Raw genomic sequence first — 26,465 nt, forward strand, 5'->3', positions numbered from 1 at the left:
CATAGGCTAAAAATCACACATAGAAGTTTCATGTTTCCTGCAGATAGAAACAGGCCAGCTACTGCCTTGGTAGTCCATGTGTGTCAACTCATTGATACAAGATAAGAGAAGTGTGAATATGTGCCTATATATATATATGAGCCTCTCATATCATACAATGACTGTTGAGGAAAGGCTGCTCCATTACAGAGAGAAAGCAAGTTTTCAGCTGTCTCAAGTCCTAGGAGGAACTAGCCATGGAATTTTTCTCTGATAGATAATTCAAGTTTGCTTCATAGCAGAGTTGGAAGACACCTTAAAACAGTCATAGGGAACATGCAGCCTTCTCGATGTATTTGGGTTGTAGCTGTCATCATACTTCATCTTTGACAGATAAACAAAATCTACATCTAGTTTAAAGGGACTATGTCATGTCCTTGATTTTGCTTTTGAAGGGCATCTGGTGCCTCAATCTAGTGCCTCATTCAAGCATTAAGATATTAGGCATCATATAACACTCCAGATGCTTTGGATTGCAAATTCCTGCAGCTCTAGCAGTGAAAAATATTTAGAACTGTAGTCAAACAACATCTGGAAGGCTATATGATTCTTCACTGGCAGCCAGAAACGTCTATATCAGGAGACCAGTGAATCTGTTTTTTCAAATTCCAGAGCTATCTAAGGTGCTGAAACATACTGCCAGATTTCATTTCTTTAAAGGGTGGACAACTCTTTAAGAAGTGGGGCCAATTGCCTCACCCCTCCCCCCGCAAACACACATGCCTGTCTGGGCCTCAAAACAACAACAATAACAACAACAGGAACAACAACAATTTCATTTCTTACCTGCCTCTCCCCATGTCTTGTCACATCTTTTGGTTGGAACAGACATTTCTAGTCACTATTCTGTACAATATAGGCAGTCCTCAAGTTACAAACAAGATAGGTTCTGTAAGTTGTATTTAAGCTGAATTTGTATTTAAGTCAGAACAGGTACTTTTTAAGGTTTAGCTCCAGCCTCCCCCCTCCCCCCATCATCTGGCTATCTAAGTTTTGGATAGCATAGGGAAGGGTTAACAGCCCTGTGGTATTTCTTTTGCTGCCTGTGGATTCTGAAAAAAAAAGCTTGTTTTGGAAACAAGGATTGGTGATAAAGCTTCAGTGGAGACACCTTTCCCCCATGATAACTCTTTCAGAAGTGAATTTCCCTTCCTAGAGTAGATTTCTCTCACTTTCTGTGCTGCTTTTCCATAACCTACAAAAGATAAAACAGTAGTTCTCAACCTGTGGGTACAACTCCTTGAAATCCCAGCCAATTTACTAGCTGTTAGGATTTCTGGGAGTTGAAGGCCAAAACATCTGGGAACTCACAGGTTGAGAAACACTGCTCTAAATACATAAATAAATAAATAAATAAACAAAATCCAATATCCAGTGTATTCACCAGATCCCTGAGATGGACAGTTCTGATTCCTACTTGAAGGAAGTACAGGAAAAAGTCTCTTTTTGATCTATTATTGTGGAATATGAAATTTTGACACATGGAAACCCTACATTAAATCTGTTTATACATTGATGGATTTGGGACAGGCCTTTGGGGCAGAATTCCAGAGCCTTACTTAGCAGAATAAACATGCCACTAGATCCCACAACCCCTGCTTTGTGTTGAGGCAGCCAGGCTAATAAGCAAGTGAAGGAAGATATGTTCTTGTCTATGCAGGATGTCCCCCATAAAATAAAAATTGAAGTAAGTGTACTTACTTTGAAATAAATTAATTTGCCTTTTCAAAAGAGATTGATGGGTGAGTTGTAAAACCATCACATTCAGAACCTAAATTTGCCTAACTGCACCACTTAATTTATATAAACTGTGAGTGGAATAGCCATGTTGCTGTCTTTTAAAAAAATTATATAGTTTATATACAAGCCTTTCTCATAAATGGTGCCTCCATTTATAGTAGAAATTGAAGTGCATTTTAAAGACTTAGGGACCTTCCACACAGCCCTATATCCTAGAATATCAAGGCAGGAAATCCCACATTATCTGAGTGTGGACTCAGATAACCCAGTTCAAAGCAAATATTGTGGGATTTCCTGCCTTGATATTCTGGGATATAGGGCTGTGTGGAAGGGCCCTGAGGCTGAATTATGATGGAAATTTGACAAGGGACTAGAACAGGGGCATGTTGTGCCTGTTTCCTCAATTGCAGCTTCCATTGAGTTAAATGGATATTATTCTCATGACTTACTTACTTACTTAGGTGATCCCTCGTTGGACGAGTAAGATGGTCTTCCATTATGGATTTCCTTGTGGGTCCGTATGTGGCTGTGGAGCCCTATTCTTGCTCTGCATCTTCTTCCGCAGTGAGGGCATTGGTTTCCAGGTGGAAGGCGGTCCCGGTCGGAGTTGGCTTGACGCGCTTTCCTCCTGGCACGTTTCTCTCTTTCACCCTCCACTCGTGCCTCCTCAAATTCTGCAGCACTGCTGGTCACAGCTGTCCTCCAGCTGGAGCGCTCAAGGGCCAGGGCTTCCTAGTTCTCAGTGTCTATGCCAGAGTTTTTAAGGTTGGCTTTGAGCCCATCTTTAAATCTCTTTTCCTGCCCACCAACATTCCGTTTTCCGTTCTTAAGTTCGGAGTAGAGCAACTGCTTTGGGAGACGGTGGTCAGGCATCCGGACAACGTGGCCGGCCCAGCGGAGTTGATGTTGGAGGACCATTGCTTCAATGCTGGTGGTCTTTGCTTCTTCCAGCACACTGACGTTTGTCCGCTTGTCTTCCCAGGAGATTTGCAGGATTTTCCGGAGGCAGTGCTGATGGAAACGTTCCAGGAGCTGCATGTGACGTCTGTAGACAGTCCACGTCTCACAGGCATATAGCAGGGTTGGGAGGACAACAGCTTTATAGACAAGCACCTTGGTCTCCCTACGGATGTCCCGGTCCTCAAACACTCTCTGCTTCATTCTGGAAAATGCTGCACTTGCAGAGCTCAGGAGGTGTTGTATTTCAGCGTCGATGTTGACTTTGGTGGCGAGGTGGCTGCCAAGGTAGCGGAAATGGTCCACATTTTCTAATGTTACGCCATTAAGCTGTATTACTGGCATTGGAGAGGGATGGGCTGGTGACTGCTGGAACAGCACCTTGGTTTTCTCAATGTTCAGTGACAGGCCGAGCTTCTCATATGCTTCTGCGAAGGTGTTTAGAGTGGCTTGTAGATCTTCTTCTGAATGCGCACAGACGACATTGTCATCAGCATACTGGAGTTCTATAACAGCTGTTGTTGTAACCTTGGTTTTGGCTTTCAGTCTGCTGAGGTTGAATAGCTTGCCATCTGTCCGATAGATTATTTCCACTCCGGTGGGAAGCCTCCCGTCAACAAGGTGAAGTATCATAGCGATGAAGATGGAGAATAGAGTTGGGGCAATAACACATCCCTGTTTGACACCTGATTCCACCTTAAATGGGTCACTTTGGGAGCCACTGCTGTCCAAGACTGTTGCCATCATGTCATCATGGAGGAGCCGCAGGATGTTCACAAATTTGTTAGGGCACCCGATTTTGTGGAGGATGGTCCAGAGAGCGCTGTGATTCACTGTGTCGAATGCCTTTGCAAGGTCGATGAATGCCATGTACAGAGGTTGGTTTTGTTCCCTGCATTTTTCTTGGAGCTGTCGTGCAGTGAAGATCATGTCCACTGTTCCTCTGGAGGGGCGGAAGCCATTCTGAGATTCTGGGAGGGTGTCTTCTGAGAGGGGCAGAAGGCGGTTTGCAAGGATTCTTGCGAGGATTTTCCCAGCGGAGGTTAGAAGGGAGATACCTCGATAGTTTCCGCAGTCTGTTCTTTCCCCTTTTTTGAAGAGGGTGATGATGGTGGCGTCCTTGAAATCTGCTGGGATTTTCTCGGTCACCCACACTTTTTCTATGAGCTGGTGGAGTTGGTGTGTCAGCTCAGGTCCTCCCTCTTTAAAGATTTCAGCAGGGATCCCATCTGGTCCACTGGCTTTGTTATTCTTCTGTTGGTTGATGGCATTGCTGACTTCTTCCAAACTAGGCAGTGTTGCAAGCTCATCCCTGGTTTGTTGTTGTGGGATTTGTGAGAGGACCTCTTCGGCCACATTGGAGCTGCGGTTCAGGAGGCTTTGGTAGTGTTCTTTCCAACGTAGTGCAATTGAGTTTTGGTCCTTCAGGAGTTTGGTTCCATCTGATGAGCGTAGAGGCTGTATGCCATGGTTTCTTGGTCCGTAGATGACCTTTGTGGCTTTGAAAAATCCCTGAGCATTATGGGTATCTGCCAGGTGTTGGATTTCTTCGGCCTTCTTTGTCCACCAGATGTTCTTGAGTTCTCTTGTCCTTCTTTGGACCTCAGCTTTTGCACTGGCATAGATCTTTTTCTTAGCAGCACAGTTGATGTCTCTCTGCCATGCTTGGAAGGCTTTCCTTTTCTTGTCAATTAGCTGTTGGATCTCGATGTCATTTTCATCAAACCAGTCTTGATGTTTCTTGGCTTGGTATCCAATAGTTTCTTCGCAGGCTTGAATGATGGAGGTCTTCAGTTTGTTCCAATGTTCCTCGACATTTTCGGGGTGCACTGTGGGTAGATGGTTCTTGAGTGCTGTTTGGAGATGGGCTCGCCTGGAGGGCTCCTGAAGGGCTTGGGTGTTCATTTTGCGCCTTGCCTTCCTTCCTTGGAGTCTGCGCTTGGGAGCGATCTTGATAGCCATCGAGGATCGAATTAGCCTGTGGTCAGTCCAGCAGTCGTCAGCACCTGTCATGGCTCTTGTGAGGAGCACGTCACGGCGGTCTCTGGCCCGTGTGATTACATAGTCTAAGAGGTGCCAATGCTTTGACCGGGGGTGCTTCCATGATGTCTTGAACTTGTTTTTCTGGCGGAAGAGCGTGTTGGTGATGACAAGGTTGTGCTCCGCACATTTGGTGAGAAGCAGGATGCCATTTGAGTTGCTGTTTCCAACCCCGTCTTTTCCGATGGTCCCTGGCCACAGGTCGAAGTCTCGCCCGACTCTTGCATTGAAGTCCCCCAGGAGGATGATTTTGTCCTCCTTAGGTATCCCCGATAGGACGGTGTCCAGCTGACAGTAGAATTTCTCCTTGATGTCTTTGTCAGCATCTAGTGTTGGTGCATAGGCACTTATGATGGTTGCCCGTTGGTTTTTGGCAAGATCGATTCGGAGGGTTGAGAGACGTTCGTTGATGCCAGTGGGTGCTTCGGTCAGATGTTTCACCAGATCATTCCTGATAGCAAAGCCAACTCCGTGCAGTCTTTTGTCTTCTTCGGGCAGTCCCTTCCAGAAGAAGGTGTAGCCTCCTTTTTCTTCCTTCAGCTGTCCCTCTCCTGCTCTCCGGGTCTCCTGAAGGGCTGCTATGTCGATGTTGAAGCGTCCCAGCTCCCTTGCAATGATGGCAGTTCTGCGTTCGGGGCATTCACTGCCACTGTTGTCCATCAGAGTCCGTACGTTCCACGTACCGAAGTTCATTTTCCTTTTTTGGCCGCAGGATGGTGACCCCACTGGACGCGGCAGTCCAGTCAGGGATAAGTGAGGCAGACTATGTTTAGGGCACCTTTTCTAGCCCCCTCCCCATGTGGGGTGAGCAGAGTGGGTCCTCAAAAGGGCTGCTCAGTCGCGGATACAGCTGCCGAACTACTCAACTGCCTCGGACCTTGAGGTAGAACGACTGAGTCCGACTGAGTCCGCCCATGTGCCAGTCTGTGACTAGGGGCTTCCAGATTTCACAGTCCTGCCCCCGTCGCCACTCGCTGATCGCCATGGGGCTTTGGTTGGTTTGTTTTTTTCTTGGAAGACGCCTGTGCGTGGGTTTTTTTAATGTGTGGAGGTCAGTGCACAACTGATCAACACACAGTCTTCACAGAGTGAGGTTCCAAACCAACCATAGTTTAACACAATGACCGTGGCTTCTCAGTCTGTTGCAGCCTTCTTCCGCCTTTGCAGCCGTTGTAACATGTGCCATGTTATCCTCCGCCTGCTCCGCCGTTGAGGTCTTTGGGTCTTCGGACTGTGCTTGGTCTGGAACCTCCCCCGCGGCCACTCCTGGGAGTGCACGACTCCAGTTGTTGTGCCTACAGGTTCATCGGAACGCGCAAGCCCCCTCACCACAACAAGGTGACAGTCCATCTCAAGAAAGCATGTAAGGGATTATGGGTGCAGTTTGAGAAAAGGCCATCCTTTTCATCTAAAAAATGCCTAGTGGGAATGGGACCAATGGAAAAAAACAGGGTATATGCCTTTGGGACCTTGTGAGTTCCTGGTAGGGAGCACTTTTCTCAACCCTGAATTACAGCCTCAGAATTATGTAATCACTTTACAGCAATGAAATGGTGGCAGAGTCAGCAAAATGCTTCCGTCCTTTGATAGAATGGAAACTGTCATGGGAGTAGGAAAATCTTATTCTAGAGCAGTGATTCCCAAATTGTGGTCCTCCAGGTGTTTTAGACTCAGAGCTGCCTCCACCACTTTGGCCAAGAGTCAAAAATGATGGGAATTAAAGTCCAAAACACCTGGAAGACAACAGTTTGAGAATCACAGATCTAGGTGGTCAGAAATATGGTGGTTATGCCACCTATATATATATAGCTTGCCGAAATGTGGTGTTATACCTGCCAGATACATTGGTTGCATCACTGGTTTGCTTTTCAGTTCCATATCTTAAATATGTGAATTGCCTTTATTTTATTTAATCAGACATCTCATTTCTTTAGCAAAATGTGCTATTGGCAAAATGTTGAACTGCGCTGATTAGGACGTCCCTGTTTTTATTGTTATTTCTTTAGAAACCAATTGGTATATTTATTGACTTGTGTACATAATTTGTATGAATTGCTGAAGAAATCCACTAGAGAAATTAAACACTTTAATTGCCAAGAACAGTCAAAGGGCCCCTATGGCAGCATTCCCTTTTGCTGAAATAAATGACATTGAATGCATTATGGATATCACAGGAGGTATTGTGCCTTAATAAATAAACAAATAACACCCAGGGAAATGGCAAGATTTGCACGTGTAATTCCTCTTTATTTCTTGCTCCCAGATGCTTAAGCGGTCATGCAAGAATGTAAGCTTTGGCAGTCATTTCCATGGTTAAATGAATGAACATAACAGACTAGTAGCTGAGTAACCATGTGTGACCTTTGCCTGGTACATTCTCTAGCCATGATAAAGTCTTTACATTACTCTGGGGTGTCTCGCATGCTCAACTGCAAATTACTTCTGAAGTTTCCAAATAGGATGTAGCAACATTGGTAGCCACACTTGTCCTGCTTCAAATTAGTTCTGAATCTATATTTTATTAGCTAGAATTAAAATTATATGGTGTTTTTTGTATGTGTTTACCTGCTTCAAATAACTTGAAAGTGGAATATACATTTTACAAAAACTGTTTGAGTCCCATGGACCTATCTGTGATTTGGGGCAAATGTGCTCTGCTTGCTACAGGTAGGATGAAGATAATTAGTGCAGGACTTTTCATTTTATTCAGGATGCCTGAGAAGAAATTGAAGTTTGGCTGATCTTTTCCCCTATAGTAGATTAATGATGTCATCATATTAGCCAGGTGAAGTGTCCTACTTTGCCTGGCATCTGGGAGGAAAGAGGGAGCAGTGGGGAAAATCTGTTGCCCTGCACACAGCTCCCTCTCAGCGATGATTTCCACATCGCATGGGGAAAGTGTTGCCCTCTTGGAGAGGCCGCATGCTGGCTCCATTGGAAGACTCCCGTGTTGAGAGGAAAGCATCATACAATGCTTTCCACAGGAAGCTCCCTTACATCATCTGATGGGCAGTGAGCCCATGAACCCTGCAGCCATGGTTGAAGCATCGTAGGATGCATCCCAAAGTAAATGTGATGAGGTGGTATGTCAGAAATGCCCTGAGTTTACCTGCTGCACCTTGACAAGAGCTTGGAACAGTTTCTCTCTTTGGCTTCAACTCTTATAGCCCTAAATTTCCCAAACCCAGGAATGGGTGTATCTGATCCACTGGATCTACAGATTTAGATCCTCTTCCAAATTTCTAACCTTCTCTGAATAAATCTTCCCAGCTCCAGACCCCAACATTGAATCTTTGCAAACCTAAAGAGCAGAAATGGCCATATGTCTGAACTGAACTTCTAGACCAAATGGTAGAGACTCATGGCACGAAACATCCCATTTCAAAATCCAAAATCAAAGAATTCTAGGTTGAATTGTGGTCAGAATCAGGGCAGATCAAGTTGACTACAAAACCCATTCACTGTTTTTTAGGAATGGATGCTGTTGAGATCCCATGGTCCAGTTCTTACTTTCTAGGTCTAGGTTTTGGGGCTCCTCTGCTATTCAGTCCTTAGGTATGAACATTTCAAATGATTTATACATCTGTTGGAGTTCCTACTTGTCAAATCTTTGCTTCCCTAATTAACGAAATAATAATAGAATAAAACATGGAGGAAGAGGTGACAGCAAGATGGCAACAACCCTGCTGTGCTCCCAGGGGGCAAACAAGTGTGACAGTTTCCTCTTAGTTTCAGGCATCTGGCAGAATGACAGGAGTATTGCCCATCTCGAATTGGCCTGTGGCATGCAGTGAGGTGGAAACAGAGAGGTGCTTTGGGTGGTACTTTATTCCCCTCTTCTTCCAGATGGAGGGATGGAAGTGGTGTTATGTCAAAATACAGGGAGCTAAAATTAATTGGGAGACATTGTAACCCATTCAGGCAGTTACCTAGTAGTTGTTTGCAAGCTGTGACTACTACTACCAGACACCAGCTAATTTAATCCTTTTGTTCTCTTTTCCAATTTGCAGGAATAACAATGAGTGAGAGATAGAAAGAAAACAATGACTTCAGTATAAGTGAATGGCTCTGTGTGTGTATTTCACAAGCAGCAGAGTCGCCGTTGTTCATAGATGCCTCCAAGGTCATGTGGTTGGCATGACTCCATGAAGCCTCTTAATTTAGTGGTGTTTACTCCTAAAACAGTGTGCTTAGAACTGAAAAATGATGCCACTTCCCCCTCTTCTTCCTCAATTAAATATTTATTAGAATAATGTTGAGATGGTGAAAAGTAATCAACATTCACAAAACTAGAAAAATTATATAGAAAAATCAAAATACAAGAGCAATAGTAAGGCTACATGGAGCTTTATTTTGTGCCTCCCCCTGGGGGATACCAAACCCACATTTTTGGGGGGGGGGGAGTTGGCTAAAATTTTAAGAAATTTTTCTCTGAACCACTAAAAATATTATAAAATCATGGTATTTGAGGAGCCCTTCCTCTCCCCTCAAACATCTACAACCCCAAACTCTGTAAAGAAAACCTTAAGAACTGGCCATTTGCAACAATTGGTATGATGTCACTTTCTGTAGCATCAGGAGTAATGGTGTGTCCCTTTGGAGGGAATGGAGAGGGACCCCATTTCCTTCTCAATTGTCTACTATGATATACAACATCAAAAATAATGACAACACAACAACAACAAAAAGAGAACTGAAGCGATGGCCATGTGGGGAACATTAAAACCCAGAATGGTTTGCATTCCCCCCCCCCCCAAAATTCATGGACACTGAACTTAAGAACAACAAAAAAGTTACAGTTCCAAAAACATAAATGATGGATTAGAAACCATGCAATGGCACAGAGAGATTTGGACAGAAATTCCTTTTTATAACAAGAAGACTATTTTTTATTTACAGTGGGTTGACAAGGGGAGTGGAGGAAGGAAAGGAAAAACATGTTAAGGCATCAATCACATTCAGAGAATTCCAAATACTATCAATAACCAATCTAACTTCTGTTAACTATTTGAGTAGAGCATTATGTTCCAGAGAGCATGCAGAGATGTTGCTCTGAGAGAATGATTTGGGCTCTTGTTTTTAATGGCATCCTAGTGGTTCTATTAAAACATGATTAAAAGCTGGGTTGTTGTAGGTTTTTTTGGGCTATATGGCCATGTTCTAAAGGCATTTTCTCCTGACGTTTCACCTGCATCTATGGCAAGCATCCTCAGAGGTAGTGAGGTCTGTTGGAACTAGGAAAATGGGTTTATATATCTGTGAAATGACCAGGGTGAGACAAAGGGCTGTTGTCTTCTGGAGCTAGGTGTGAATCTTTCAACTGATCACCTTGATTAGCATTTGATTGCCTGGCAGTGCCTGGAGCAATCTTTTGTTGAGAGGTAATTAGATGTCCTTGTTTGTTTCCCCTCTGTTGTTGTGCTGTTCTAATTTTAGACTTTTTATACTGGTAGCCAGATTTTGTTCATTTTCATGGTTTCCTCCTTTCTGTTGAAATTGTCCACATGCTTGTGGATTTCAATGGCTTCTCTGTGTAGTCTGACATGGTGGTTGTTGGAGTGGTCCAGCATTTCTGTGTTCTCAAATAATGTGCTGTGTCCAGGTTGGTTCATCAGGTGCTCTGCTATGGCTGTTTTCTCTGGTTGTAGTCTGCAGTGCCTTTCATGTTCCTTGATTCGTGTTTGGGCGCTGCGTTTGGTGGTCCCTATGTAGACTTGTCCACAGCTGCATGGTACACAGTAGACTCCTGCAGAAGCGAGAGGATCTCTCTTGTCCTTTGCTGAATGTAGCATTTGTTGGATTTTCTTGGTGGGTCTGTAGATAGTTTGTATATTGTGTTTCCTCATCAGCTTCCCTATGCGGTCAGTGGTTTCCTTGATGTATGGCAAGAACACTTTTCCTCTGGGTGGGTCTTCGTCTTTACTCTCGTGGCTTGTTCTTGGTCTTGCAGCTCTTCTGATGTCTGAGGTGGAGTATCCATTGGCCTGTAGAGCCCAGTTGAGGTGGTTCAGTTCATCTTGAAGGAGGTGGGATTCGCATTTGCATGGTCTGCCAAGGCTTTAAGGGTGCTTTTTTTTTTTACTTGGGTGGTGGTTGGAATTTTTATGTAGATATCTATCTGTGTGTGTGGGTTTTCTGTAAACGGTGTGACCCAATTGTTGATCTGGTTTGCGGATGACTAGGACATCTAGAAAAGGCAGTCTTCCTTCATTTTCTTTTTCCATGGTGAATTGGATGTTTGGATGGATGCTGTTAAGATGGTCCAGGAACCTGTTGAGTTCTTCTTCTCCATGGCTCCAAATGACAAAAGTGTCATCCACATATCTGAACCATATAGTGGGCTTTTTTGTTGCTGTTTCCAGGGCTTGTTGAACCACCTAAACTGGGCTCTACAGGCCAGTGGATACTCCAACTCAGTGGATGGATACAACAACCCAGATGGATACAACAACCCAGTGATTCCGGCCATGAAAGCCTTCGACAATACAATGATTAAAAGCATTGTGGGAACTGACTATTGCTTGTCCAATCGCACAAAACCCTCTGTTTTGATGTCAGTGATCCTGCTGGTAAATAAGAAAAATAGATCCATCTCTATCAAAACCCTGCACTTAAATTATAAAGGAGGTGGATTACTGTAGCTGGTAAAACCATTAATGGACTGATTGCATGAGATAATCTAAGGCTAAAGTTGAGTTACATCATAGTGTTGTGTCACACTGGGAAAAAGATGCATATGAAAATATATTGGGAAATAGTTTTCAAAGGGAAAACATGTCAAGAAGGTGGTGGTGGTTATGATTAACAAGGCTCACTGTTAACTTCACTTGCAAATAAATGCTCTGTTTTTTGTGTGATGTGTAGGTGTCTTCTACTTTAATTTTGTTATTTCTGGAAACCTTATGTGTTGCCTCAAGTGTACCAATGTAAGGTTTAGAAATGCTTAGGTCTAGGATGCTTTTTTTTTTAAACTAGAGAAGTAATTTTAGTTTACAGTGATGCTTTTGTGACTGTATTGTGAGTGAGTCCCAACATCAATCCTTTTTGGAGCAGACCTCTTGTGATGAAGGTGACTTCTAATGTGTATGCATATGTGCCTTCAAGCCACTTGTCCATTTATGGTGACCCCATAGATTTCATAGGGTTTTCTTAGGAAAGGAAGATTCAGAGGTAGCTTTAACATTTATTCTCTAAAATATAGCCTACCGCAGTTGGTACTTGGTGGTCTCCCACCCAATAGATAACCAGAGCTGGCCTTGCTTAACTTCCAAGATAAGATGTGAACTTGTACCTTCAGGGTATTTAGAAATAAAATATCATTAGACTATGCTCTAAACCTTATGAATGTTTCTTAAATGCAGAGCACAGATATATCTACTAATGACACCGGTTCCCAAGTTCCATGGGGATATATTAGCAAGAAAGATGATGTGAGAAGGAATATTAAAGGTTAATAATTCATACAACAATTGAAAATTCAGTATCTTGTGTAAAGTTATTTTACAGTCAAAATGTATAAATTCGACTTCTGTTTGAACTGATGGCTATTAGACCCTTGGATGGTATGGAAAGAAATCTTACAGCCTTTAAAAGATTAAAAAGTATATCACACTTTTTGCATTATGCTGTTTATGGAAATAGGGTATGAATACCGAATAAACCTGGGGGATTATTCTCTTCGGCAAAAAGCCCTAACCTTCCTTAACCCATGTCAAAGAGGCAGAATCACTACAAGCTTTTACAGAATATTTGATGAAGATCCCTCCTAGACTAACTTTCACAACTTTAAATAATTTATTTGAAACCTCTTGCCAAACATTTTGAGAAGGAAACAGAGGCTGGCACAATCGTTCTTTTGATTATTGATTTATTACTGTAGGCATCATCCAACCTCACCTTGGGAAGAAACATTTACGTATAAAACTATAGTGCCTCCCACATAGCAGATAATGTTTCTGGCATGAGGTAGAAGGGCAATTTAAAGAAATGTTTTACTTTGTTTCTATGTTAGTAAGGGATACTTTGAATAATTTTGCTTTTGAAATCCTGAGAGAGATGACAGGTTTGTATATTACAAATTAGTTCTGATGTTTGTAAACAATGACTAGTGGGTTGTGGCAGTACAGAACCCTTTAATGTAGAGTAAGATATCTGAGGTCCCTTCTACACTGCCATATAAAATCCAGATTATCTGCTTTGAATTGGATTATATGGCAGTGTAGACCTCACCTGGGAGACTATGTCCCTCTGTGGGCATCACAACTCAAGGAAGATATTGACAACCTGGAATGTGCCCCAAATGAAACAAGGTTTGAAAACCATGCCCTGGGAGGAGCAGCTTAGGAGCTGGGTGTGTTTAGCATGGAGAATAGACGATTACAAGGTGATATTATTGCCATGTTTAAATATTTAAAAGGATGTTATACTGAAGATGGTGCAAGCTTGCTTTCTGGTGCTCCGAAGATTAAGAAAGGGAGCAATGTATTCAAACTACAAGAAAGGAGATTCCAACTGAACTTTAGGAACAACTTCTTGATAGCAAGAACTGTTTAACCAATCAGAGATTAGTGGATTTTCTTTCTCTGTAGCTTTTTAAACAGAGGCTGGATAGCTATCTGTCTAGAGTGCTTTGATTGTATTCCAACACAGCAGGAAGTTGGACTGGATGTCCCTGGTGGTCTCTTCTGTTTCTATGATTCTGTATTTAATTTTTTTTTCATTGAAATCATTTCAACCTGTAATGAGTTTTTAAATTCAGATTCACACTGATTTTTTTTTAAAAAACAATGTTTTCATATTTGGATGTGAGCTATGAAAAAGCCAATATACTACAGAAATCATACTTTCCACATTTGTCATCTTGAAAGACTACAGCTGTTATCATAATCTATTGTTTACACTCCATTTTTTCCATAGCCCACGTTTGAATATTTTTCTTGGGAAATTCATCATTGCCACTGTGTATAGCAGTTCCCAAAATTTCACCTTAATAATAATATATTGCTTTTATTTGGGAAACTACAGTATTTAAAAATGCAAAAAATCACAGGTGTTTTTATGCACATATTTCCTTTGAGACTGAACAGGAGACAATTTAGAATTCAAAGAAAGCATGACACAATAAATGTTCATCTTTCTTGGATGACTGTTTGAAGCTGCCACTGCACAAAATCACCCATTTACACACCTATCCCACAGGAATCAAATGTTGGCTCTCGAAGCAGAGTGTTACATATTCGCTGATGCTATTCAGCAGAAGATGCTATCCATTTGGAAACAGGTTACCTGAGGTCACTCAACATATGCTATGGACTATAACTCCAAGATCCCCTGACCTCTTAAGAGTTGTTCATAAATGAAACTTTTATGAATTCTTGGTAGCTAATAGTCTTCTGTAGTCTTTCACAATATCTAGAAGTCACTGATTTCTCACACCCTGCAGACAATACAGTTGATCAGAATCACATAAAATTACTGTACTCAGTAGCAATGCTGAATCTACAACTGGCAGGGTCAAGACTCATGAACTCAAGGTTTGAATAAGGAGTAAGCACATAGGTAAGTCTCACTGATTAAAGGTGACTAATAGTAGGATTTAGGCTTATATAATACAGTATAATGCCTGTATCTGCAGGGATCTGTGACAGGACTTTGCAAAATTATGGGCAATAGAAAATCTTATTGAATGAACAACTTCTGGAGGAAACATACAACAGAGTCACACTGGAGAAATTAGGAAATGCCTAGATATGATAAGTCTCTAGGTATCACTAGGTTCTCCAGTGCTACTCTATGGTCAACATTCATCAAAAGTATATCATAGAATCACCTGGAAGACCTAGAAAATGTTTACAAAGGATATATTTTGTCAGAAGCAGTTGAATGAAACTGCAGGCATTGCTCCCAGTAATAATACTTTATTATGTTCTCCCATTATATCCAACTGGATGTAAACTTTCAATAATCACAAGCAGCTAGCATTGTGTATTAAAGACATGTACTTGTTACAAGAGCTTCCTTCAGGGACTTTTCAGTCTGTATTCTGCAAAACTAGAATATTTATTTGTGAACCAAACTGTTCTGGGTAAATAATAATGTTTCTTTTTATCTGCTGAAACCAATCTTTGTTTTTGCCAAGCGGAGACTGATACTCTCAGTGCCAAGCTAAGTGCCCTTGTCAAAATATAGCCTACAATATTTGATGTTGACTTGCAGCAGAGATATTTTGGCAGAGGATTACATACTCACCTAGACCAAGTTGGGTATGAGGCCCTTTTTCTGGCATGAATGCGTATTGGGACACATCCAATAGGCATAATATAAAGATGCAGAGTAAATAAAAATTCTACGTGTTGAGTTTCTTCCTGCATTTCTCTCAGAAAAAGAAAATGGCAGCAAGCCTTGGCATATATATTTCTGGTAATGTGCCATTGCTACTGCAGAATTGAAACATGCTCTTAATAAGTACCTTAATTGATGAATGTTGGTGAAATACACATATATAGTAAAATGAAGGTAAACTCTTATTAATGCTATTCCTCCCTTTTTATGCAGGGTGGATTGCTATGCTGGGAGCAATATGGCTTCTTGTGTTAGCCAACATTCATGATTTTGAGATGATTCTGAACAGAGTGGAATGGGCAACACTCCTTTTCTTTGCAGCACTATTTATCTTAATGGAGGTAAGAAGAATTTTTAGAAGTCCCTTTAATTTTTGCCTCCTTAATTTAATACAGGTGCAAGAATGAGCATGAGATAGTAGGTCTTGCTTGGAAGGTGAGACTGCAAAATGCCATTAGAGTCAGCCATACATATCCATGAGTTCTGCATAAACCACCACAACTTGAAAATATATATTTTTAATTCCAAAAAGCAAACCTCAGAGATGTTTGTCATTTTATTTAAGAGACACAATTTAACTACACCATTGCATATAATGGGACTTGAGCATCCACAGATTTCAGTATCCACATGTGTGTGCGTGTGCGTAGAACCAAATTTTACCAGATGCAGAGAGTCTACTATATGTTTAAATCACAGTTGCATGGAATCTCTCCTTCTCAGAAAAGATTATTGATTCAAGTACAGGTTGAGTATCCCTTATCTGGAAATCTGAAATTTAAAATTGTCCATATGGATAGTTGAGAAACTGACACCTTTGGTTTCTGATGATTCATTCAGTCTACACAAACTTTGTTTTATGCACAAAAATATTTTACGATGTATGTAAAATAAACCTTCACGTTTAGGTTGGGTAACATCTCCAAGGTCCCATCTACACTGCCATATGAAACTGCATGATATGGTCAGTGTAGACTCATGTAATGAAATTTAACTGCATTGAACTGCATTATATGAGTCTATACTGTTCATATCATGCAGTTTCAAATTGCATGATATGGTAGTGTCGATGAGTCTCAAAAAACCTCATTATGTATATGCAAATATCAAAAAACAAAACAAAAAATAAATCTGAAATCCAAAACAATGTTGGTCCAGTGCACTTTCCATTTTCAGTACTTAGTGTAGTCAGTCAATTTTACCTTCCATCATCTTTGTTTAGAGAAAAAAAAACTTTAAACATGTCTCAGGATCATTTTTTTCAATATTTCACATAAGCTATGGGCTGCAGAAGACCTTGGGAAAATATTCCTGTACTATCAAGTTTCTATTGTTAAAGATTTGGCTTGCTTGCAAAAATTTGAAAAACATATTGAATGTGAAATTTCATCTTGCCTTATGAGAATATGGAACGAGGATAAGATCCAGGCTAATTGAAAACCAGTCACTTCTAGTTCAGAAACTGTGGTTATCCCTGGAAAGTTCTCCACATTTTTCTGTTTGTTTTTGATACACCAGTGCCAGGAATATCCCACTGAAATAATAGATCTCATAGGATCAAAAAGTTGGAAGAAAGCACCGGGGATATCTAATTCCCTGCCATGTATGAATGCAGAATAAAAGCACCTTTCCTGGTGCAATGTTTTTTGTTCATGCTGGAAGACACTTTCTCATTATGGAACATAGTGAATAATTAAATACATTCATTTAAAAATGATTTACTCATCGTATTAAAATTAATTTTTAATTAATTAATTTAATGAATGACATTAAGTTTAGTTTAACCTCTTTTAGTATTCTGTGATTGCACTTGAAAAGTTATAAAACAAATCAAAACCTTTTCTGAAACTCCAGTCTACTTTTGGAAATAACACTGGCCTTGTTTCAGTATTCTGAAACCTCTGTAAGGAACAGGTGATCAGCATGGATGTTGTCTTCTTGTCTTATGGGGGGGGGAAGACTCCTAGGACACTTCTGCCCAAGTTCATCAATGGAGCCCTATGCTGCCCATCAGATGAAATAGGGTGAGTTCCGGTGGGGTTCAGTGGGTGAAGTGGGGTGGCAGCGTGGAAGGATGCTGCCACTGCCATTATGGAAGCCTCCCTGTGTTCTGTAAGGCTTCCGTGGGCATCAGCTGCATGGCAACACTTCCCCTTATGTGATGGGGAGGTGCCAGCTGTGGTGCCAGGATTGGCTCGCTGCTGCCCAGATTTGCCACAGAGGCTGGCAAATGACTATGCTGGACCTCATCCATGTGATGAGGTAATTAATTTTCTATAAACTTACAGGAATCCAAAGCCAGTCAATATACGGAGAAAGCAGCAACCTGTAGTTCCAGGACCCAACAAGAGAAAGGGCAGCGACAAAGACCCAGGCACGAATCCAACACTTTGCCTCCTGCAAAGTCCCATTGCTCCAGTGCCTACATTTATCTTACAGCTCATTATCTGTTGATGAACTGTCCCTCGCCCTTTCCTCATCGCTATCAAGTGCTCTAGCCACCACAGCTGAACGCCAACGCCCCTCTCGCCAGCTTTTCCATTTCCTATCAAGACTTAGGTCTCCCCATGTATCACCAGATTGCCAGTCCCCAGAAAAACCCTCAATAGTATCACTGGACGTAGGTTGTGTACACACATCTCTAACTTCTTGCACACGAGTCCAATCCAACCCACCCTCCTCCTTGTCACTACTCCCAGACTCATCACTTCCAATGAAGCCCATAAAATCTTCTTCTACAGTTGGAGCAGTAAGTATATCACGGATCCATTTCCTCTGACGCTCTTCATCAAAATCCTGCTCCCGAGTAATCCATTTTACACCCCTGCTTTCATCTCCTTCTTCCTCCATTTCTCCTTCTGAGAAACCCTCAAATGAGTTATCGTCTGTAGGAGTCATGAATATCTTCCTAACTCTCTTTCTTTGTTGCTCCTCATCCAAACTCTGAGCACCTCTCTTTCCTCTTCTACTACTCCTGTCGTCAGTGGTAACGTGACTAGGACACTCAACTACAACAATATGTCAAGCTTATTTTCCATTAATCCATCATAAAAATAATTGTAAAAAACAAACCAATCCTACATTCAAGCATATTTAAAATGTATTTCTATATCCAAGTGAGGATTTGGCCTCTGGTCTCCAGGTCATAGCCCAACAGTAAAACTACTATATCACACTGGCTCAATAGTCAGTTCCTGTTAATAATAATGGCAGGGTTTTTTTTTTTTGAAAAGGTAATTTCATCTCTAATATAAACAACAAGAAGATTAGGATACTGAGTTCTTAAATCTAAATACAAAAACAAACATTGAAATGGCGTAAATCCTCCACATCTCTTTCTCCCAAAATGAAACCTAAAATAGCTAGGTGGATGCCCTTCCCAATGCAAGCAGCAGAATGAACAATGTAACCTCTTTTGTCAGAGCATCACAGGTGGGGAAATAATGGCCTTTAGATGTTGAATGTAGAAATATTACACAAGTTAAGCATAGGGATCATTTATTTTATTGCTAGCATTCTTCTATCGTTAGATCTCGCTGGAATCATCTGTCTTGGCTATGCAGTCATTATTTTTGGCTTTTTTGCTAGTTTTAGAATAATATGTACAGGTGACATTTCCTTTTGGAAAATACTGATCTGGGAATGGGATAGAAATTTCTTGTAAGTGCTGGAGGTTTCCCAGAAGCAGGAAGGGGATAACCTGAAGTAGATTGCAAATGAACAAATAAACCGAAAAGGGCATGAGAAAAAATCCCATTTTTAGACTGGCTAGGGCTGATGAGAGTCTAAAAACTTAAGAAGAGCAACTGCTGCAGAGGATCATTACATTCCACTAGTATGGGAAAGCATGCAGGTAAAAGCACTTCCTGTGCTTATTCAGCCAAGTGAGTCAGGCTGATATTAATCATAACAGCAGAAGTCTTACAGCATCTTACTTTTCTACCCAGCATGAGAAAAAAACATATTTAGATATTTCTGTCCATTGTTTTAGAGTTGCCCTTACCTCTGAATATCTTCTCCAAATCTAATTTTCCCCTCAGTGCTTTGACTACACAGCCTTTTGCCACTGCGGAGATTGTCCCTCCAGCTGAGCCACACTCATACCTTTCAGCCAAAATGTTTTTCAAATGTTCTGCCTAGATCTGATTGCTAATGGTTCCCAGTTGTGGTGTTGTTTTCAAAACCATGCCTTGCTGAACATTATTCACTCTCTGACTTAACAGCGAAATAGAGAAACTTCAGCAGGTTGGGACTGCTGGGAATTAAAGTTATTTTGGAAGTAGTTATTGTTAGAAATATCTGTCTTGCATATCTATTTTTCACACTACTTTTGACATGTTTGCTCTTTGTTTTCTGTACTTTTCAGCTATTTGCTGGAGTGAAACAAATTTCCCATCTACACTGACATTATAATGCAACTGGAGACTGGTTTGGGAGAAACCAGTCTTGCTGCATGGATGAATAGATTGACAGGTCTGGAACTGGATTGAGGCCAGGTGGGTGATTACATTCACCATGGACCTGGCTGCAAACCATTCTGAGGGGATTTTCCTCCCATTTCTGGGAGAGATGTGCATCAGCGCTACAGAGGCATAAGAGATAAAAAAAAAGGAAGGTGTCAGTTAGGACTGGAAATAATTAATTATCCCTCCCTGGGTGCTATGTAGCCCCCTGATAGCCAGCCATGCCCTTGGGGCATTTTCCGGCAGCCTCCTTGCTCCCTCTTCCAACTTCTATAAAGTGCTTCAGCAAGGATGGGTGTCTACAATACACTCTCCATTCAGTGGAGCTGATTTCATGCTGACATGTGGGATACACTGGGATCTGCTGCTGGGTCTTAAGTCTTAACTTAGACTTTTCTGTAACTTTATTTAATGCACTATAGACCCTTAAACCCATGCTGCAGCATTCATTGGTGGTGTGTTTTGGCTGCCATTGTTTTGCGTTGTCTTGGATCTACCTTGTAGAGTCAGTAGATGCATCCAAGTGAATTGCTGCCAGCCAATGTTTTCTGGAAAACTCATTGTTAAGGGCACACATTGTTGACATTTAGAACTTTATTAGATTAGCATTTTAAGGCAGGTACCCCCATATTTTTAGTGTTTTTTTTTGCCTCTTGCAGAATTCTGGGAAATGTAGTTTAGGACAGGACCTTTACAATTCTTGGCTAGAGAGATCCTCACATTCCCAAACTGCACTTCCCTGAAGTCTGTAGGAGGCAGAAGATCCCAAAAATATAAGGGTACCCACTTTAAAATGATAGTCTGATAAAGCACATAGAGGCAATTTTGATCTGCTAGGCTACAACCTCTTTGTTCAGGCAGGCTTTTAAAGATGGTTTTTAAAGATCAATTCACGGGGTGCTGTGTTTTTAAACTTTGAATATTTTAATGGTTTTTAACTGGGAATTTTAAAATACTATTTATATTTAATTCTGTTTTAATGTTTGCATATTTGTATATTTTAAATTGAATGCTGATGCTTTTATGTTAAACTGATTTGAGTCTCCTGCAGGAGGGATAAAGTGGGGTATAAATATAATAGTAATAATAATAATAATAATAATAATAATAAAAATAATAATGGTGTTGAACTTGCATTTCTGGACTACAACTTCCATAATCTGTATCGAAAGTCACCAGCAATCTTGTTCACTGGAGATGAGAGAAGGCATAGTCAAACATGTCCCCAGGGTACCACAAAATATACATTTCCATATATTAGGAGGATTTAGCATGAAATAATAGTTCCCCAGCTCTGGTGAAACACCAGTGAAGGGGACCTAAATAGCTGCATAAAATCTATGAACTTTTTTTTCGTGTCAGGAGTGACTTGAGAAACTGCAAGTTGGTTCTGGTGTGAGAGAATTGGCTGTCTGCAAGGACATTGCCCAGGGGACACCTAGATGTTTGGTGTTTTATCATCCTCGTGGGAGGCTTCTCTAATGTCCCCGCATGGGGAGCTGGAGATGACAGAGGGAGCTCAACCCACTCTTTCTGGATTCAAACTGCTGACCTATCAGTCAGCAGTCCTGCTGGCACAAGGGTTAACTGATCCACTTTTACATGATCAACATATGAAAAAAGATTTTAATTGGCCTCAATTGGATCAAGACCTTTTGATGCACCTCAACATTTCTCCATAAAAGTGAGAACCACTCCAAAATAATACAAATTATTTTGACACATGAAATAGAATATCTCACAACAATTTCTCTAAGCGTGACAATTAAAATACAGTAACAATAAAAATATGTTTTCTTCCCTTTCATGACATCATTATTTCTCAGACTTCATTGGACAGGGCAGGCTATAATATACTGGCCCAGAGAATAAGTAATTGGAATTGGCCAGGGAGCATTGTGAAAGACTTTGGTATGATTTTCCAATTGAATATTAGATTTTTATGAGTGATTTGAAGTAGTGTAATAGGTCCTAGAAGAGCACTGATTTTTAAATGTGTTTGCATTATTACCTTTTGATTAACTCTGGTTCCCAGCTCAGGAAATACAAATAAATGTATTTTCTGCCATGATTACTAATCTTTTAACTTTTCTTGCTATGTTTCATTTGTTGTTGATGTGAGCTGACTGTTGCAACTTGTTTTGTGACTTACTTATGCAAAGAAGGGTATTTACAGTTACTCAAATATTTGTTATTTTCTGGCTTGCATCAAATCAACAGCTTTATTGCATATTTATTTATCTAGGGCACAAATTTAAAAGTTTTAGTCAATTTATCACTAAATTCTTGCTATGATTCATGCCATTTTCCCTCAAATATTAACATGTCATCTTGTCTAATGAGATGAAAACAGAAGCAAGGCAAGAATTCTCTTAACCCACTTTAGTTGAGGCTCTTAAATGAACACTGACGCTCTAATTAAATTAACTTTACATATAAGTGCTATTATAATACAAGCCCTGTGTTAAGGTCATGTTGAATGAATCACATTCTGTCATTATAACCACAAATTAGGAATGGAGACAGGATGTCTCCATATTTAGAAAATTGATAAAAAATTGTTTAAAGCTAGACCATGTCAAAGAAGTTGGTTTGAGGATGCTCTGTGCCAGTTTTGAGCCAGATATGAAATGGTTTCGTTGGAGGGTCTGAAGATTTGACAGCCGATTTCTATTTTTGTTCCATAAAGTCTGCTGAGGTTAGATGTGCTAGCAAATTTCCCAATTATTAATGTCTTTCATGAAACAGTTTGCTGCATTATGTCAGATTGTTTTAGTATATGCTGTGCAAGGTATTTGAAGTCTTTATTCTAAACTCAACATTTGGCCCTTTCTAGGTTACAAAGTTCCTAAAGTTTATTTAACTTATATTTGGTTATGTGAGAAATATGTGGAGAAGAATATAGGCTGATAAAAAATGTAGGTGGTTACTTGGAAGATGAGAGAGAAGGCTTACCAGATGCAATCTACTTTTCTTCAATAGAAGATTTTAGAAGAAATCTAAATTACTCCTTGGAAGGAGAAATTCCTTGGAAATAAGGGGGGAACATTACACTTGAACAACTGAATTCATTCCTACTGGTGTTGAAATCATCTTTATTCACTTTAATATTTTGATCTAGTTATTTTTTCTGTGTTTGTCAGGAGTGATTTAAGTCACTGCAAGGTGCTTCTGGTGTGAGAGAATTAGCTGTCTGCAAGGATGTTGCCTAGGGGACACCTGGGTATTTTGATGTTTTACCATCCTTGTAGGAGGTTTCTCTAATGTTCCCACATGGGAAGCTAGAGCTGAGAGAGGGAGCTCATCCACACCCTCCCTGGATTCAAACCTCTGATCAGTTGGTCTCCAGTCCTGACAGCAAAAGGGTTTAACCCACTGCGCCACTGGGGGCTCCTATCTATTTATTAGTTAATAGTAGAATAAATCCTATTCCTAGGAAAATCCAAGCAGAAGCCATATTAATAGATTTGGAGATTTCCTGGAATAGATACACATGTGTATGCATGTGTGTGTGAAAGCCAGTAAAGTGATTTTAATATTATCCTCCTTGCAAGCTGAGGTGTGTTTGTACATGTCTGTCTGCATGAGATTTGGGCATAAGTGCACTCTCTCATGTGTGTTTCCTCCCTACTGAGCCAACACTGGATATAGCCTTTGGGGCTGAAAATGTTTCATATCTCTAATGCAGATATATAGTGAACTATTTTATTTACTTCTTTTAAACCAGGCTTTGGCTCACCTTCATTTAATAGAATACATAGGAGAACAAACAGCTTTGCTAATAAAGGTATGTTCATGGTTTTTCAATCAATTTTTCACTCCACAATGGGCTTCTATGGTTTTCCATATCTCCTCCAGAATCTGTTACTATTGTGGGAGGCGGGGGTGGGGGGTGGGGATAAAGTACCAAACTTCTGGAAAGCAAATTTTCCATCCCTATTCTAGCCACTTCGAGTTTCCTTTGTGAAGAGCATAAATAAACATAAACATGTATATAATAATAAATAGATTGCTCCCTCTTTTCTCTGTTCAGTTCCCCGTTAACAATAATTTAAAATATCTCCTTTCCCAGTACCCCTTATATTTAGCTGAATAGGACTTGCTTCTGAATAGGCATGGATATGATTGCATTGTAACAGGATTAGAGAAATTCATGGAGGCTTAGTCAGAATGACTATAAGTCATCTCCATATTTATAAATTCTGTACAGGCAGACTAAGGGCCTGTCTACATGGGCCACAAACACTGAAATGAGCCAAAAAGGCACACCTAGACATCTACAAGACATCCAGGGTCTCTCAGCTCCCACTGTGGAATAAAACTGCTTAACACAGCTTTGTCCCATGCTAGGAAAAATTGGGGAATGTTCTGATACTTCTCCCACTTCTTTCCCCTCTCCTTTCTCTAAGTTGTGTGGATTCCTTTGCTGATACAAGCACTCTTTGGAGCTCTGTGGCCATTGCTGCAATGGCAAAGCGTGACAAGGGTGGCTATTCCATGGGAATGAATGAGGTTTGGCATAACTGAATGGTCAGGACTCCATCTTGCTGCTGCAGTGAGAGGAAATCAGGCAGTGCAGCCACCATCAGGGCTGGTCTGGAGGATTGCCACTCTGGACCAGACCCACATTAAGTGCCCCATGCTTGTAGGGTTTCTGTCTTATGAAGTAGAAGAGGGTTTTTACACTTGCATCTTGCTTATGGGCTTTTAAGTTTAAAAGTTTTCATGGATCTCTCCATGAATCCCAATTTATCATTAATGTACCTCAAGTAAAAGATATTGGCATGTTTTGGTACCATGTGTGCACTTATGGCAGTATGCTTAACCCAAATGTGAAATAGTTATGTGTGAGAACAAAGAAGCAGACCTTGGTGGCTAGATCTGCTACGTTTCCATCTGGAATGGTATTCCTGACACATCCCATTTCACCAGCAGCTGACTCTTCCCCATCATATGTGGAAGTGTTGTCAAGTGGCTTCCCTCCTCAGTAGCCCCCTTGTTCCTAATGGAACACAGAGAGGCTCCCATGTTGACGGCACAATGTTATAGGATGCTGCAACCCCAGTTGAGCTCCGGAACTCCACCAGAAGCGAGTCTACATCATGTGATGGGTGGCATAGGGTTCTGTGGCTCAACTGGAGCAGAAGCATCCTAGGATGCTGAAATTTCCTTGCAATGAAGTCAACAGAAGCTGAAGAGGATGCGTACTCATCAATATTTTCTTTTAGAGGATGTGGTAGATAGATTTCGAACACATCCTAGGTTTGAATAATTGTGATATCAGATTGAGTGGGTAATTGATGCTACTATTTCTAGTGTGGTTTGGTAGAGTGTTTATCGAGAAGATTGTAATAAAATCTTCTTTCACATCAAAGCTTACTCATGTCAGGCAGTTTCTTTTATCTCACCTGTTGTTGCTGTGTGTCTTCAAGTCATTTCCAACTTACATTAACCCTAAAGAGAACCTATCATAAGAGTTTTCTTGGTAAGATTTGTTGAGAAATGGGTTGCCTTTGCTTCCCTCTAGCTATCATACATTGTGAGAAAAAAAGAAACTGAAAGTTAATAAGAGGGATGTAAGGAATTTGAGTATCCATAATATGAATTTATTTTTAAGAGTGTTGATAGTCCTGTGTATTTTGTTCATCTTTCTTTTTTATCTTAGAATTATGAGCAATTTTTAATCCTGTAACTTTATTTTTTGTAGCAGTTTTTGAACCCCTGGATTGATATATGGAGAAACTCTATGCAATATTTGCTCTAGTTGCAGAAAGAATGCTGCATTTGATCATTCAGTTGCAAAATAATACCTTTCAGGAAAAAAGACGGTTCTTATCTAATGGTTGTTTCTTAATGCCAGGTGGTGCCGGAGGACCAGCGTTTGACAGTTGCTATCATTTTAGTCCTTTGGGTATCTGCTCTAGCATCATCTTTAATTGACAATATTCCATTCACTGCTACAATGGTAAGTTGTTTGCCTTTTTTTGCTGTTAAGGACAAGAAGTAAACCTATCATATTAGTGGATACCTTGGCCATTACAGGTTTCCTCCCACATTTTGCAGAACTATTTTTGCCAATTCAGTCCCTTTGTTGCCAAGGAGTCCCCTTTGATAGTGCTCTGAGAAGAGAGATTTTTAAAAAGTTGTAATGTACTGTATACATCTAAAATGCTTTTGATGCCAGCTTGGTGCCTTTCTATTCTGGGCTACCTTGGAAAGTTGTATATAATTGTGCTGACTTTTGGTACTTTTAGTTCTTTCCACCTCAGGCTAAAGATCAGACATGTAGGCTATGCCATCCAAGGAATGCAATATTAGGTGATGGGAGGAAGCAAAAATAAATACTTTTTTAAAAGAGAAGAAACTGTTAAGAGTTTTAAAAGACTACTGCTTTAATAATTGCTAAGAAAGACTAGTTGCTCCATAAAGTCAAAGACTGTCGAAACATTAGAACAGTTAAGAGGAATATGTTGTTGGAAGAAGGAAACCAATTTGTATACCTATTAATGATTTGCTGGAGATGTTTTGATACTACAGAAAGATAATTTCACATTGCACGTAGGCACTACGCCATATTTAACGCAAAGGTATAATTGCTTTGTTGAAGAATCTTTCCTGTGTTACAAATAAAAGGTGTGTTGTCTTCCATTATGTAAATTAGATCTTGGGAAACTACTGGGTGAACTATAATTCCAGGTATCCCTAGCTAGTTTAGTTACGTCCATGTGCTTAGAATTTCTGGCATATGTTGTCCAGAAAGTAATGTTTCCAGGCTCAGGGCAAAATCTAATATCAAAAATGACTAGCATATCTTAATTTGACAGGCATAGGTAATAACTGAAAGTTAATTGGCCATACATAGGTAATAACTGAAATGCCTCCTTT

General features: G+C 40.6%; 1 protein-coding gene across 2 annotated transcripts in view; it reads left to right on the forward strand.

Moving 5' to 3' along the window:
* The window catches only part of OCA2 (OCA2 melanosomal transmembrane protein), a 269,025-nt gene that overhangs the window by 135,538 nt on the left and 107,022 nt on the right, over positions 1-26,465 (forward strand). For both annotated transcript variants that reach the window (XM_060769814.2, XM_060769816.2), the window contains exons 19-21: positions 15,331-15,458; positions 23,308-23,367; positions 25,441-25,545. In XM_060769814.2, the coding sequence (XP_060625797.2) occupies positions 15,331-15,458; positions 23,308-23,367; positions 25,441-25,545 (293 nt within the window). The remainder of the gene's footprint in view (positions 1-15,330; positions 15,459-23,307; positions 23,368-25,440; positions 25,546-26,465) is intronic.

The sequence above is a fragment of the Anolis sagrei genome, chromosome 3, assembly GCF_037176765.1.
Source record: "Anolis sagrei isolate rAnoSag1 chromosome 3, rAnoSag1.mat, whole genome shotgun sequence".
NCBI classification, from domain to species: domain Eukaryota; kingdom Metazoa; phylum Chordata; class Lepidosauria; order Squamata; family Dactyloidae; genus Anolis; species Anolis sagrei.